The 14169-nt window shown below is 64.9% G+C and overlaps 1 protein-coding gene across 1 annotated transcript in view; it reads right to left on the bottom strand.

The window, feature by feature from the left end:
* Positions 1–14169, bottom strand: part of HMCN2 (hemicentin 2) — a 141462-nt gene that overhangs the window by 31165 nt on the left and 96128 nt on the right. The window contains exons 55-69 of the mRNA XM_070058093.1: positions 13242–13355; positions 12732–12919; positions 12216–12312; positions 11095–11256; positions 10856–10969; positions 10078–10280; positions 9279–9360; positions 7288–7419; positions 5261–5404; positions 5028–5187; positions 4827–4951; positions 4320–4503; positions 1771–1868; positions 1082–1348; positions 393–583 (exon numbers count right to left, since the gene is read on the bottom strand). Coding sequence (XP_069914194.1) covers positions 393–583; positions 1082–1348; positions 1771–1868; positions 4320–4503; positions 4827–4951; positions 5028–5187; positions 5261–5404; positions 7288–7419; positions 9279–9360; positions 10078–10280; positions 10856–10969; positions 11095–11256; positions 12216–12312; positions 12732–12919; positions 13242–13355 — 2261 coding nt within the window. The remainder of the gene's footprint in view (positions 1–392; positions 584–1081; positions 1349–1770; positions 1869–4319; positions 4504–4826; positions 4952–5027; positions 5188–5260; positions 5405–7287; positions 7420–9278; positions 9361–10077; positions 10281–10855; positions 10970–11094; positions 11257–12215; positions 12313–12731; positions 12920–13241; positions 13356–14169) is intronic.

Below are 14169 nucleotides of genomic sequence, written 5' to 3'. Positions count from 1 at the left end.
AGGGTGAGCAGCTGCCCCGGCCCCAGCCTGCCCATCCCCCTCTCTGGCCCCTTCCCACGCTGTTAGGGACTCAGGATTTGCTCCTAGGCTGCTGGGGCGGCCCTTCTCCCTCCTCAGCCAATCTCTGCCCCTCTCTCTGGATCTCTCCACCTCCATCTCATCCCTGGTGCGAGGCCCGCCTCTTCCCAGAAGTCCCCCTGACTGCACCAGCCCCCTTCCGCCTAGAAGGGGAGTTATCTGGCTCTGGCACCAGCCGTGGCTCTGATCTGGCTGGGAGATCCTGAGGGCACGGCCCGGGCACCTCCACAACCTCAGGCCCCGCCCTAGGAGGAGCTCTGGCCATCACCCTGGGGGAAGCGCAGCCCCCCCTCCCCCCCGGACAGGCACAGCACCTGCACAGCCTGCACCTGGAGCGCCCGTGGAGCTCGGCCGCCGATCTCCAGCCCGGTTAGGGCCTGCCCGTCCTTATGCCAGGTGATGTCGGGTGGGGGGGAGCCCCGGGCATCACACAGGAGCTCCATGGGGGTGCCGGGGGTCAGCAGTAGCTCTGCAGGCTGGCCCGAGTCCTCGATGTGGGGGGGATCTGCCAGCCACACCACCGTGTCAGCCAGGACCTGGATACCGGAGCCTCTCCCCCCCGCCCAGCCCCAGTCCAGATGCTGATGGTACTCAGAGCCCGAACAGAGGCTCGCGACGGGTGGGGAGGCCTGGAGACATCAGGATCATCTCCCAGGGACAGTTACTTGTGCTTTCAAACCAGCGAGGACACGGTATGGGGAGGGGAGATAGTTTCCCACGCAGCACCACACGCGCAGGATTTCGTGCCGAGTCTTAGGGCTCCGCCCCCTGATTGGGGTGACTCTTGCTCTTCCGTCTGCTACCAACGTTTGGTGGGCAAGGCAGACGAGCCCAGCCCCGGGGACATCAAGCATCCGGCCGGCCGCCCCTGCAGGCCAGGCCAGCGCGGGGTTCTGTCCAGGACCAAGCCCGTCTCTGAGCCCCACTCCCAGGAGACGCGGGGTGGACTCGTCTCCCTCACTGCCTTCCCATCATCCCCCACCCCCCAGGACCGGGGACCCACCCATCACGGTCAGCTGGAAATACCGCCTGGCTTCGCCCGCTTCGCTCACGGCCACGCAGGAGTAGGTCCCCGAGTCTTCAGTTCCCACGGCCTCCAGCTGCAGCCCCGGCCCCTGCTCCAGGCTCTGAGCCAACCAGGGCTCCCCGTCCTTCACCCACGACACAAGTGGCAGGGGGCTGCCCCGGGCCTCGCACGGGAGGACCACCGTAGAGCCGCGGACCACCACCATGTCCTCCTGGAACTCTGCAGGCTCCAGGAAGGGGGGCACTGTGGAAGACACAGGACGGGCGGGAGCCGTCTCACCCCACGCCGGGACCTCTGCACAGGCCAGAGAATCCTGCTCGTCCCCAGTACTCGGCTTTGACCTCACCTCCTCCAGGAAGCCTCCCCAGGGTCCCCAAGGCGAGATGCCCCCTCATCCATGTTCCTACAGTCCTCTCCTTCCCCTGGGAGAGCAGCCACCCTGCCCACTGCTGTATCCCAGGCGCACGGGAGTGCCCAATGACCACTTGGCGATAAAGCAGTGACCCACCCAACGAACCCAAGACGGAGCTTGGATTTGCCCTGCCTCGGCACCACAAGGGCCAGCCCTTGGTTCTGCCCTTGGCACCAGGTGGGAAGGGGGCAAAGGCCTTGGTTCTCACCCAGCAAGGCGGAAGGACCCGCTCAGCCCAGCCCCTGCTCCGTACCTTGCACCTGCAAGGTGAAGTTCCTGTCGGCCACACCAGCAGGGCTCGAGGCCACACAGGTGAAGACGCCAGAATCTGCCAGCTGCACCTGGGAGATCCTGAACGCCCAGAGACAGAGACGGGGGTGGGGAGGAGAGAGAAGGGCTCTCACGTGACTGCCCGACAGTGACAGTCACACACACAGCAGAGTCTGCGGGGCGTCTGTCCCCCCTCGGTGGGCACCACCCTTCATCACTGACCCAGGGGCCTGGGGTTGTTTCATCCAAATATCTGATCTCGTGCTGCTCGGTTCGCCTTTAAACCTTCCCCCCCACCGCTCAGCCTCCTGGCTACACTCCCTGTGTGCGTTCCTACTGCAAACACACCTCTCTTCAGAGACCCTCTGACGGCGAGCTGGGGTGACACAGCCCAGCGCGGTCAACCAGAACTCCAGGCTTCCTCTCCCACCGGCTCCGCCCACAGTGGCACCTCCGCCTCCAGGCAGGCTGGGTAACCCCCTTCTCTCTCACCTCTTTACAAACACCATCAGCTCCCCTCCAAATCCATCCAGCGTGCTGCTGCTGTTAGACGGCTGTCTCCCACACAAGAGTGCCTGAGCTCACGTCCCGGCCCCTCTCCCCGTCCCAGCTCCCAGCAGGTGACGGCTCAGGGACTCGAGCCCCTGCCATCCATGTGGGAGACCTGCACGGAGTTCCTGGCTCCTGGCTTTAGCCCGACCCAGCCCTGGCTGTTGCAGGCATTTGGGAAGTGAACCAGTGGACAGGAGAGCTCTGTTTCCTATACATATTTGTTTATTTGAAAGATAAAGGAGAGAGATCTTCCATCCACTGGTCTACTCCCCAACTGGCCATAGCAGTCAGGGCTGGGCCAGGTTGAAGCCAGGAATGTAGGGCTCCATCTGCGTCTCCCACATAGGTTCAAGCACCAGGGCCGTCTTCTGCTGCCTTCCCAGGCGCACCAGCAGGGAGCTGGATCATACGTGGAGCAGCTGGGACCTGAACGGGCACTCTGCTATGGGATGCTGGCGTTGCCAGCGACAGCTCAACTCACTGTGCCACGACACCGGCCCGCATGTTAAGATCCATCGATCAACCTCTAGGATGCGGCCGCCCCTCACGGCGGCCCTGCTCCAGGCCACATCAGTTTCCCCGAGTGTCGCGACAGCGCCTCACCATCCTGCTGTCCGCACGGAAGCCAGAAGGATCTTTTGAGAAACCCAAGTCCCGACCCCAGAGAACTGCGAGTGGAGTCTGCGCACGTGTCTGCACGCCCACGTCTGCAGCAGCTACCAAACGTCCATCAACAGCTGAGCGCACAGATAAAATGTGGTCCAGCCCCACGGCGACACAGTGCCCAGCGCTGAGCATGCAGGAGTCTGACGCCGTGGCTCAGGCGGACTGTGAGGACATGACGCTTGGTGAAGCCAGCTGCACGCGCCAAAGGGCGAACCTGAGGGTCCCACTCCCGTGAGGCCGGGAGAGCAGAGCAGACGGGTGGTCGCCCGGGGTGGGGGAGGGGGAGCAGGGAGGCGGGGTCTGATGGGCAGAGTGTCAGTCTGAGAGGGATGGTGGTGATGGTTGCGCCACGGCATGAGTGCGCTTAGTGCCACCGGACTGGACACGCCACGGCGTGAGTGCGCTTAGTGCCACCGGCTGGGCACACCACGGCGTGAGTGCGCTTAGTGCCACCGGACTGGGCACGCCACGGCGTGAGTGCGCTTAGTGCCACCGGACTGGGCACGCCACGGTGTGAGTGCGCTTAGTGCCACTGGACTGGGCACTTAGTAACGGTTCCCACAGCGAAATACTCCAAGTCAGCAAGTGCCCCTGGGAAAGCCCTCCAGGGTCTCCCATCTCCTCCAAGGAAAATCCAAGTCTCTCCCAGGACCCCCAAGGTCCCGCCCCCATTACCTGACCCTCCCCGGTCTCCCCCAGGCCCTACTCTGCTCTTTGAACACACAGGACCCCACCCTCCCTCGGGACCTCTGGCCTTGCCCCTCCCTCTGCCTGCACGCTCCTCCCCACGGAGCCCACTCCCCCACCACCCCCGGCCCTGCTAAGCCCCTGTCCCCGGCAGCCGCCTCTGCCCCCTCCCACTTACTCCCCTCCCTGCTCCTTCTCCAGGACCCACCACCCCCGGGACATTTCATTTCTGTTTATCTCCACCCCCTCCCCTCCCCAGGACTCAGAGCTCAGGCTCACTGCTGGGCCCGGGCCTGGGCCAGTAAGCACTGTTCAGCGCGTGCGGCTGGATGCATGAAGACGGCTCGGCTCAGGCACCTTCTTCCAGGAAGCCCTCCTGACTTTTCCCACCTTCAGCCAGGCTGAGTCAGGTTCAATCAGGTTTCTTCACCTGGTTCTGCGCCTCCCCCACCAGACTGTGAGAGTGCCTGAGGGCAGAGGCCCCTCTCTGTGGGGCTGGGGTCCCATCGCTCTGCCCATCACAGAGTTTTTACTCTAAAACCCATTTAGAATGTTTTCAAGCCCCAGCTGTCTAGAGTTGTCCGGGGCCTTGGCTTCGCAGGCTGGGGGCCCGGAGCCCTCCCCTACCTGAGGCTGCGGCCAGAGCTGTGCAGGCGGGTGCGCTGGGACAGCGGAAGGGGCAGGCCGTCCTTGAGCCAGCTCACGTGGATGGGGGCGGAGCCCCGCACGGGACAGGCCATGGTCACCAGCTCCCCAAGCCTGCTCACCAGGCTCTCCCTGCCGTCCGCTGCCTGCTCGATGGTGGGAGGAACTAGCCGTGGGCAGAGAGAAGAGGGCTGGTTGGGGGCTGGGCGGAGGGTGGGCTCCTCCCAGGGAGATGTTGCCAAGACCAGCAGCCACCAGGGTAGGGGCCCTGATAGCCCCACCCCCACGGGAGGGGCAAGGCCACCACCCCACCCTGGACTCTCCACTGGGCCGAGGTGAGGATGAGGCTGGGGGCCTAGAGCAGTCAGACCCAAGGCCACAGCTCTGTCACAGCATGGGCATTGTGGGCCTGGAACCCAGGTCTCCAGTACCCTCCGGGGGCCCTGCAGAGACCCCGCCCCGCTCCCAGGCTGGCTGTCGGCTCCTCACCCAGCACGTTGACGGTGTGCAGCCTGGCGTCTTCACCGGCCGCATTGTGGGCCACGCAGGTGTAGGCGCCGGCATCTGAGGCGCGCAGGCCCTTCAGCACCAGGGAGCTGCCGTCCAGGTAGAACCTGGAACGGGCCGGGGGCAGGTGCGTGAGGCTCAGGAGGCCCTGCCGCCTGGGCGGGAGGACGGGCAGGACCTTACCGGAGGTGGGGACCCACGCCTCGGTCCAGCGGGCCGCCGTCCTTCAGCCAGGCCACAGCGGGCGGCGGCTGCCCCTCGGCCTCGCAGTCCAGCCGCACCTCCTGGCCCTGCAGGACGTTGTGCTCCTGTGTGGCGCCTGAGCTCCGGATCCGGGGGGCCTCTGCGGCAGGGGCTGCGGTGAGGCTGGGAGAGGGGGGCGGCAGGGGCTGCCGCGGGGCGGGGCGCACACCTACCCAGCACGGCCACCACGAAGTCCTTGCGGGCCTCGCCCTGGGCGTTCTGGGCCACACACGTGTAGGTGCCCGCCTGGGCCGGCTGCAGGCGACTCAGGTGCAGGCGGCCGCCCCGAGAGATGACGCCGTGGGCCGTGCTGCTCTCTGTGGGACACGGGGACGGGATGGGCTTTCACTTGTGGGGTGCCACCACCCCAGGCACGACCACAGGGCCTGAACACAAAGCCCACGGGACTCCCAGGCCGGGTTCCCTGAACACCCCCACCCCCTACCTGTGCTCCTGGGGGCAGGGCAGAGATCCTTCCTGTCCATCACTGCCTTCCCCTGCCCAGCCTCGGACTGCTCTGTTCTGGAAGACGGCCCTACTTCCATCTCTCCCCTCAGGACTCGCTCCGGCCCAGCCCTCACCTCCCACACCCCCAGCTCTGCCCCCTCCCCCCATCTCGAGGCTTCTGATCAAGGAGAACCAGGCCCGCACTACCCCATGCGGGTCACCCTGCGGCTCCCCCAGGGCCTTGCTCGCCAGCCGCCTCCCCCCGAAGCCGCACTTCTCCCTGCCGGCCTCTAACTGCACCAGCCCAGCCTGGCCGCCCTCCCTGAGCCTCATCAGCCCCGTCTTTCTGCACAAGCTGCACCGAGCAGCTGCCCTACGCTGACTGTGAACTTGGGAGCCCAGGATGCACGCACTACAGCCCCTGTAGGCCAAGAGCTGCCCAGGTACGACCGCGGTGTAGTGCCAGCCCCGCGGGCCCTCACAGAGCGGGCGGCCTGCGCATGGCAGCGGTCAGACAGGCTCCCGGGGCAGGAGAAGTGCCAGCCAAGACGGGAACGTGAGCAGGAAGCAGCCAGGTGCACGTGGAGCAGGCTGGGGAAGCCGGGCCGGAATTCCAGGCAGGGAACAGCAGTGCAGGAGCTGAGGCCAGAGAGGCGGCAGCTCCACTCCCGGACCAGCAGAGGTGATGAGGGTCACATCACAGCGGCTCAGAGAGAGGAACGACCAAGGGCCAGGTAATCAGAATGTGACACGTCACGCAGCAGGGGGCATCCAGCCACACAAACACAGGAAGAATGAAGAATGAAGAGGCCAGTGGGGAAGCCAGGCGCGAGCGGCAGAGGCGGGCGGGCGAGGCGGCGCCACTGTGAAACGCTGCGGAGAGAGATCTGCGGGGCCCAGGGCAGCTCAGGGGCTGGGGGGGGGGGGGGCTTGGGGAGGAGGAGCCGGGGGCAAGGGGTGGGAGAGAAGGCTAACAGGTGCCGAGCTTCTCGCTGGTGAGAGGAACGGTTTGAAAACGGCTGTGGAGAGGGGCGCACAGCTCCAGAGTGTGCTAGAATCACTGAGCTTCAATGGGCGCGCTGTATACTGTGTGAGTTTTATCTCCGTATCATTACTGAGAGAGACAGAGAGCAAGAGATGCGGGGAGAGAATCTGAAACAGTGGGGCCCACCTGCGCGTGGGGGGCCAGGGAGAGGCGGGCTGCCTGGCACCACAGGTGCTCCCGCGGGCTAGGCTGTGCCTAGGCAGGGCACCTGCTCAGAGCTGTGCTGTCAGATCTGGCGCTTGCTCCAGAGGCACGGAGAGGGCCCAGGAGACCAGTGCAGGGGCCACCGCCTTCACCAGGGCACAGTGGTGGCCAGAAAGGGAGGCTGTGGCAGAAGAGTGGGCAGGCACCCCAGGTGTGGACCAGGTGACAGGATGAGGGGGTCTGCTGACCGACAGCTGCGGTGCGGGGAGGGTGAGAGTGAGGACAGAGGCCTGCGTGGGGGTGACCAGACACTCTGGGGGGAGCAGGCAGAGCAGCTCTGGGCCAATGCCAAGTCCAGGCTCAGCCAGCTGGGCTGTGCAGGGCTCTCAGCAAGACAGAGCCCGTGTCCTCTGTCTCCCAGAAGCTGACCGACCAGGGTCACAGGAATGGCTCCCACTGTGTGGGCGCCACGGGCCCAAGAGTGACATGACAAGACAAGCAGGCTGGGCCGACAGGCACTGCCAGGCTTTGACCTTGCCTAGTACAAAGGACAGGTGTGCTCACCCACGGGTGTTCTGTCTTTCAGCCATGTAACGGTAGGTGCAGGGACCCCGGACACGTCACAGGCCAGGACCAGTGGGCTCCCGGCCACCTGGCTCACCATCTCCGTCTCAGGACTCTCAAACGCTGGGGGCACTGCGGGAGAGAAGGCAGACTCCCAGAACCCTCAACCTCCCCGGATTCCTCGGGCAGGTCAGGGAGGTCCTGTCCTGGAGCTACTTGGCTACATTTACAAAGCCGAGCCCAACAGGGGTCCACTCAGCCCACGGATGGTGAACACAGGGCTTATGCACAGGCAGCTCTTCACCTACAGCAGGGCAGACATGACTAACGGATCCTAGCACTCCTGCTCAGGCAGGATGAAGTCAGGAACCTCAAACAGCCACTACCACTGGCATGCAAATGGCTGAGCTCAAGAGGTGAGGTCTTTGCCCCTGGGGACCAGACATGGCCCTCTCTCATGGCTCATGGAGGGAGCTGTCAGAAGGAGCTGGGAGCTGGGAGCAATAAGCCTGCCATCTGCCGTTTAGAACAACTGTGTTTGGGGACCGGCACTGTGGCATGGCCAGTAACGCTGCCACCTGCGATGCTGGCATCAGCATTTGAGGGCGTTGGCTGGAGCCCCAGCTGCTCCACTGCCGATCCAGCTCCCTGACAGTGGCCTGGGAAAGCAGTGGAAGATGGCCCAAGTGCTTCTGCCTCTGCCACCCATGTGGGAGACCCAGAAGAGGAGCCTGGCTTCAGCGTGGCCACCCGTGCACTCAGCTGTGTCCCCCAGCCTGCTCAGCTGGGCATGTGGTCACTCTGGGAGGAACTCCATCTCCCAGCGCCCCTTGCGGCCTGCCGTGCCTGCTGCCCAGATTATCACGCGTGGAGCATGAGCAGAGGGGGCCGGTACAACATCTGCTTAGATCAACGCTGCCTCCCACACCTGCTGCCCCCTGCTGGCCGCGGGCAGGAACAGGATCCAGTGAGTAGGGACAGCACCCCCAGAGGTGGAGGAGCGGCAGGTGGAAGGGCCCTGGGTTCCTGGATTACCACGTGGACCAAGCTCCCCACCAGCCTAGACGAATCCACCACATTTCGGGGCCTCTCACACAGCTAAGTCCATGTCCTAACATGACATCCAACCCCAGGAAGGCCCGGCCACGCTCTCTAAATGCTCAGGCAGGCTGCCCCCACCCCAGCACGAGCTGCACATCCCATCTAGTCTCTCTGCTCCACCCCCAGGCTCTGGGGTCGCGACTCCTCAGGGTTCAGCAGTCCCTGGCCTCCAAGTGGCTCATCTCCAGGCTCCGTCATCCCAGGGCCAGGTGCCAGGCTCTGCCTACTCTCTGCAGTGGGCCGGGTACCTCCGATGTGCCCACAGGCAGGTCTGCTCTCGTCTCCTTTGTGGAAGATAAACCTGAGGCTCAGGCGCAGGCCCGTGGTGCAGTGAGATGTCCACGGCCTGTATCAGAGTGTCTGGTTTGAGTCCTGGCTACTCTGCTTCCAATCCAGCTTCCTGCTAACGCATACTTTGGGAGGCAGCAGATGATGGCCCAGGTTCCTGTGCTGCTGCCACCCATGTGGGAGACCCAACCTGAGTTCCAGCTCCTGGCTTCAGCCTGGCCCAGCCCTGGTTGTTGTGGGCATTTGAGGAGTGAACCAGTGGATGGAAGATCTTGGTCTGACCCTCTCCTTTTCAAATACAATAAACCTATGCCAAAGCAGACATCACTAATCAATCCCAACACTCCTGCTCAGTCATGATGTGGTCAGGAGGAACCTCAAACAGTGCCTGAGAAGCACAGCCTGAGGGACAGAGCGTTCTCCTCGGCCCCCAGAGCGGGCATCGCACAGCCCTGTGTGTCACCCACTGATCCTAAATCCCAGACCTTGCACACCTTACCCCTGGCAACCCCGCCTCTTCCCAGCCACACCCTTCTCCTCCTGGGCAGCCCCGTGTGCCGCGAGAGCTCGCTGGCCACGGCGGCCAGGCCGGCCCGGCTTACCCTGGACAGTGAGGCTGAAGGTCTTCGCGGCCTCCCCGGCGGCGTTGCGGACTCTGCAGCTGTACACACCCTTGTCTGACACCTGCGGCAGGGACAGCGCGGGGCTGGGTGGGACACCAGGGCTCCCCGAAGTCTCCAGGGCAGGGACCCCTGCCTGGGGAGTCCACGTCAGGCAGAGTCTCAAGCCTGCGGGGATGGCGCTGAGCCAGGAGAGGGGGCCCAGGACTCCAGAGGGACAGGGAACTCGGCCTCAAACCCCGGAGAGGGAGGGCAGCCCTCCTGGGCGTTACGGGGGGCAGCCAGAGGGCCTAGCACGTGGGCCCTGGGGACACTGAGGCAGGCAGGGACCTGCTCGAGCTCATCCTGTGAGTCCCGCACACAGACCTGGAACCCAGCTCTCTGGAGCCCTGTGGCTTCCCTTGTCTCCTGCCCCAGAGGCTGGTGGGCTCTGTCTGGGGTCCCACAGGCTAAGCAGGCAGCAGCCCCCACACCCTGCCACACACCTGTCTCTCCATGCTGCCCACACCACCCATAGTACTCACGCCTCCTGCAACACCTACACTGCCCACACCACCCATAATACCTACACCACCCATGCTGCCCGCAATACCTACAGCACCCACACCACTCACAACACCCACACCACCCATGCCACCCATGCCCACGCTGCCAATGACGTCCACAGTGCCCACAAAACCCATACCGTCCACACGACCTACAACACCCACAGTGCCCACACGGCCCACACCGTCTACACCACCTACATTGCCCACACTGCCCATGTCCCCGGGCCACTCACCTGGGAGTCCAGGATCTCCAGCCTCTGCCCACCCTGCAGAGCCTGTGTCCGCTGTGCCAGCACCAGGGGCTGTCCGTCTCTGTACCAGGTCACAGTTGGCTCAGGGAGCGCGTCTGTCTCACAGCTCAGGACGGCCTTGTCCCCGGCCCGCACCGGGACTGTCTCCTGGGAACCTCTGGGAGGCTGCCGGAGGGTGGGGGGGACTGAGGGCAGGAGACAGCCCAGTGAGTGAGGCAGCTTCATCGCACCCCCCAGACCCCCGCCCAGTGGCAGGTGAGCAGCCTGTGGAGCCCCCAGGGTCACACATTAGCTCTAACCCCAGGGGCTGGGGCAGGGGGAGCCGGAGGGGAGCACACCGGCCAGCACACCACACCCTGCTGGGGGCCAGGGCCAGGCTCCCACCCTGGGCCTCAGCCTCTTGCCTAAGGGTCAGCCCCAGATGCCCGAGCAAACCAAGAGAGGAGCCCCTGGCACAGACGCAAGCCGTGGGGACTGGGCGGGGACTGGAAAGAACCTTCCAGCGAGTCCCGGCTCAGGACACCTCAGACCAGCTTTTCCCCAGGACCACGGCGGTGACGCCCGTGCTCAGACAGGCGTAGGAAAGGCCCCCCAGGCCCAGGCCCCTGGGATCTGTCTCCCGGGTCCCTCTCCAGCTTCCTAAACCTCAGAGCTTAAGGCACGGCTGTCCCAGCCTCCCCCAAGCAGGCAGCCCCTCTCCTGGCTGTGCCGCTCAAGGGGAGTGGGGCTGATTGGGAGGGTGGGGACCGAGGCGCCGTACCCAGCACGCTAAGCTGCACCCGCCTCTGGTCCCGGCCGGCAGCATTGAGGGCTTCACACACGTAGGTCCCGGAGTCTGAGCGCTGTGCCCGCGCCAGCTGCAGAGTGTGGGTGCCTGCCAGGGAGACCCAGCCCTCGCACCAGCAGCCCCGCTGCGCCCAGGCCACACCCCCGGGCTTGGGGGAACAGCTGCCTCCCCTCGTGGCCTCCAGGCTGGGCCCCGACCCTCAGTCTACTCACCGGGCAGGAGGAACAGCTCCTCACCCAGGGAGAGGGCCTGGCCGTCCTTGTACCATGTGACCTCGGGGCTGGGGTGAGCGTGGGCCTCACAGGGCAGGGAGACGCTGCTGTTGAGGGTGGCAGTGACCTGCCCCGAGTGCTGGCCTGTGATTCGCGGTGGGACTGTCCCATGGCCACCAGGACAGAGAGAGATGTGAGACTGCTAGCAGGGAGCAACGGGCCGCGCGGTGAAACACCGAGAGCTCTTCCCAGCCCCTGGGGCTCCACCTCGGTGCACTGCAAGTAAGCCTGCCCAGAGACCAGAAAGGGAGAGCCCCTTTTCCAAGGTCACACAGCTGAAATAGGAATCCAGGGTTCAGTCCACAACCTGGAGTGCGCCACACTACACCTTCTCTCCCCAAGGCCACAGCTGTCCCCACCGGGGGCGGCAGAGACCAAGAGCAGACGGGGCTGGCGTTGTGCAGAGGTTTAAGCCTCTGCCTGAGACTCCAGCACCCATAGCAGAGCGCCACTTGAGTCCTGGCTGCTCCCTAATACGCCGGGGAAGCAGCAGAGGGTGGCCCGAGTGTTTGGGTCCCTGCACCCACATGGGAGACCAGGATGGAGCTCCAGGCTCCTGGCTTTGGCCTGACCCAGCCCTGGCTGTTGTGGCCATGTGGGGGGGCGGGGAGGAGTGAACCAGTGGATAGAAGATCTCGCTCCCTTTCCCTCTCTCTGGGAAATAAGTAAATAAATCTTAAAAAGAAACAAAGGCGCAGACTCCGGGCCGTGAGGCCCCCGGGCAGGCTCTCCGAGCGAGCTCCCTGCAGGAAGTCAGGCCCGGCTTCCGGCTCTGCTGGAAGGAGTCAGTGCAGGGAAAGCCTGAGCCCACACCAGGTATACAGCAAGTGCCCAATAACGGTGCCAAAAGGCCTCAGAAGAGCCCCTCCCTGGCTGCCTCTGAAGCAGCTAAAAACCACCCGAGGCCGTTCCAGTGGTGACCAGGACCCCTGTGCTGTGGGGGATGCGGCTGGCCCCAGGCAAGGCCCCGGGAACTCGGAGCTGGGGCCTACAGCCCAGCCTACAGCCCAGGGTCCCGGAAGCACCGAGGAACAGGAGGGGCCCTGCTCGGTGCAGCTCACCTTGGACCCTGAGGGTAAACAGCTTCTCGGCGGAGCCGGCCTGGTTCTCAGCCACACACATGTAGCTGGCAGCGTCAGCCACCTCGGCCGTGGAGACCTGCGGGTGCAGGGGGCCGGTGCTGGGAGGGGCTCCAGCAACCCAGGTATGGACTCCCCTTCCACTCCACGTCGGACATGTAGCTCACGGCACCGGTGGAGGGCTTTGTGGGACACTGTGGGGAGAGGGCATGACAACAGCCCCCTCCCCCAACCCCATGGAGAGCCGCTCTGAGCGTCAGGGGCACCCCTGGAGAAGGCTCCAGACGTGGCCCGTGCGTTCCTTCCAGGTGTCACCTGGCCCTCTAGGCACCACGTGGCTCCTCCCACAAGATGATCTGCAGGGCTGTGTCAGCTCTCAGGGCCGGGAGATCCGGCAAGAGCCCCACTTGGCGGACAGTGCCTGCTCCCTGGCTCCCAGGCAAGCTGGGCTGGGTGGCGGCAGCCTCTGCCTGTCGCCCAGACGAGGGCCACACTGACCTGCAAGACTTGCCCGTCCTCCAGGACCTGCAGCCGTGGACTCGGGGAGAAAGGCAGCCCGTTCTGGAGCCACGAGATGGTGGGCACGGGGTTGCCCAGGGCTGGGCATCGCAGGCTGACGGTGCTGCTGGCATTGATGGTCACCTCCTCCACCAGCTCCTCCGTGTCGCCCAGGATCACAGGTGGGGCTGGCGTGGGGACAGGAGAGGGAGGGCTGGCATGGAGGCGAGAGAGGCACCAGGTGCCCAGGCTGGCTGGGCTCCCCGGGCCCTGCTCACCAAATGCTCCCAGCCCCTGATCCAGCTCGGGAGCCTGAGGCACACAGAGGGCTGTCATGGGCCCAAGTCACATCGCTAGGGAGCAGCTCGCCCGGAACTGGAACCCAGTTCTGCCTGGTGTCAGTGCCCAAGCCCCACGCCCCATCAACCCCTGAGAACGGCCAGACGGACACATGTGGCCTCGCTCCGCTGCAGACAGAGGCCCTGAGCCTGCCCCAGCCCCGCTACTCACTCAACACCAGCAGCTCATAATGCAGCCAGGCCTCGCCCACCTCGTTGGTGGCCTTGCACGAGTACCTCCCAGCATCCTCTGCCTGTACCAGGGGGATCTGCAGCACCCGGCCTCCTGCAGGGACACAGAGCCGAGGCCTGAGCCTCCCCCAGGGCTCACAGACTGCTCCTCCCCCTGCGTGGGACCTGAGACACATCGCCCGTGAAATGCAGAGTGTGGGCCTGCAAGGGGGAACCAAGTCCAGCACAGCCTCACCCAGCAACTCTGCGGGCCGTGTGCTGTTGAGACCCCATTTACAGATGGAAAAACAGAGGCTTCCCACCAGCGCCTGCCCAGCGACAGACAGCAGTTGCGGGCTCAGGTCTGCTGCATGCTGGCCGGGCTGCAGGAGAGGGCAGAAGGAGAAGCAGAGGCTCCTGGGAGGCACAGAGGCAGCTCCAGGTCTGTGGTGTGGCGGGCGGGGGCGGGGAGTGAGGTGAGGGTGCTAGGGGCTGTCACCAGGGCCCTCTGTGACCAAGAGCCGGCCAGGCCAGGTCGTGGCATCTGGGGAGAGAGGCTTGAGTGGGGTCAGAACCAGGGGCTCACTAGCCTGGGCCAGTTACTGTTTGAGGTGAATCTACAGCTGGGGTCAGAGTCCAGGTCAGCTCGTGCCTGCTGTCACTGTACTTGGGATCGGAGGTCAGCGGCCAGGGGAAGGAGTGGCCTGGTGGCGTCAACAGGAACAGACACCCGCCGTGAGGGCTGCCTCTCCCGGATCCCCCAGACCTCCTTTTCCCAAGCACCAAGTGCCAGCCCTGGTAGACTCTGCTCGCAGGAGCCTGGGACAAGCAGGAGCACCTGTGCCGACCAGCGCTCCGGCTGCCGGACCCTGGCGGGCCTCGGTGCAGATCCTCCACCAGGATCTGCCCTCAGCAGGCTGCAGGGCACT

The sequence above is a fragment of the Oryctolagus cuniculus genome, chromosome 1 (genome assembly GCF_964237555.1).
Source record: "Oryctolagus cuniculus chromosome 1, mOryCun1.1, whole genome shotgun sequence".
In the NCBI taxonomy this organism is placed as follows: Eukaryota; Metazoa; Chordata; class Mammalia; order Lagomorpha; family Leporidae; genus Oryctolagus; species Oryctolagus cuniculus.
This window is presented reverse-complemented; position numbering and strand designations above follow the sequence as displayed.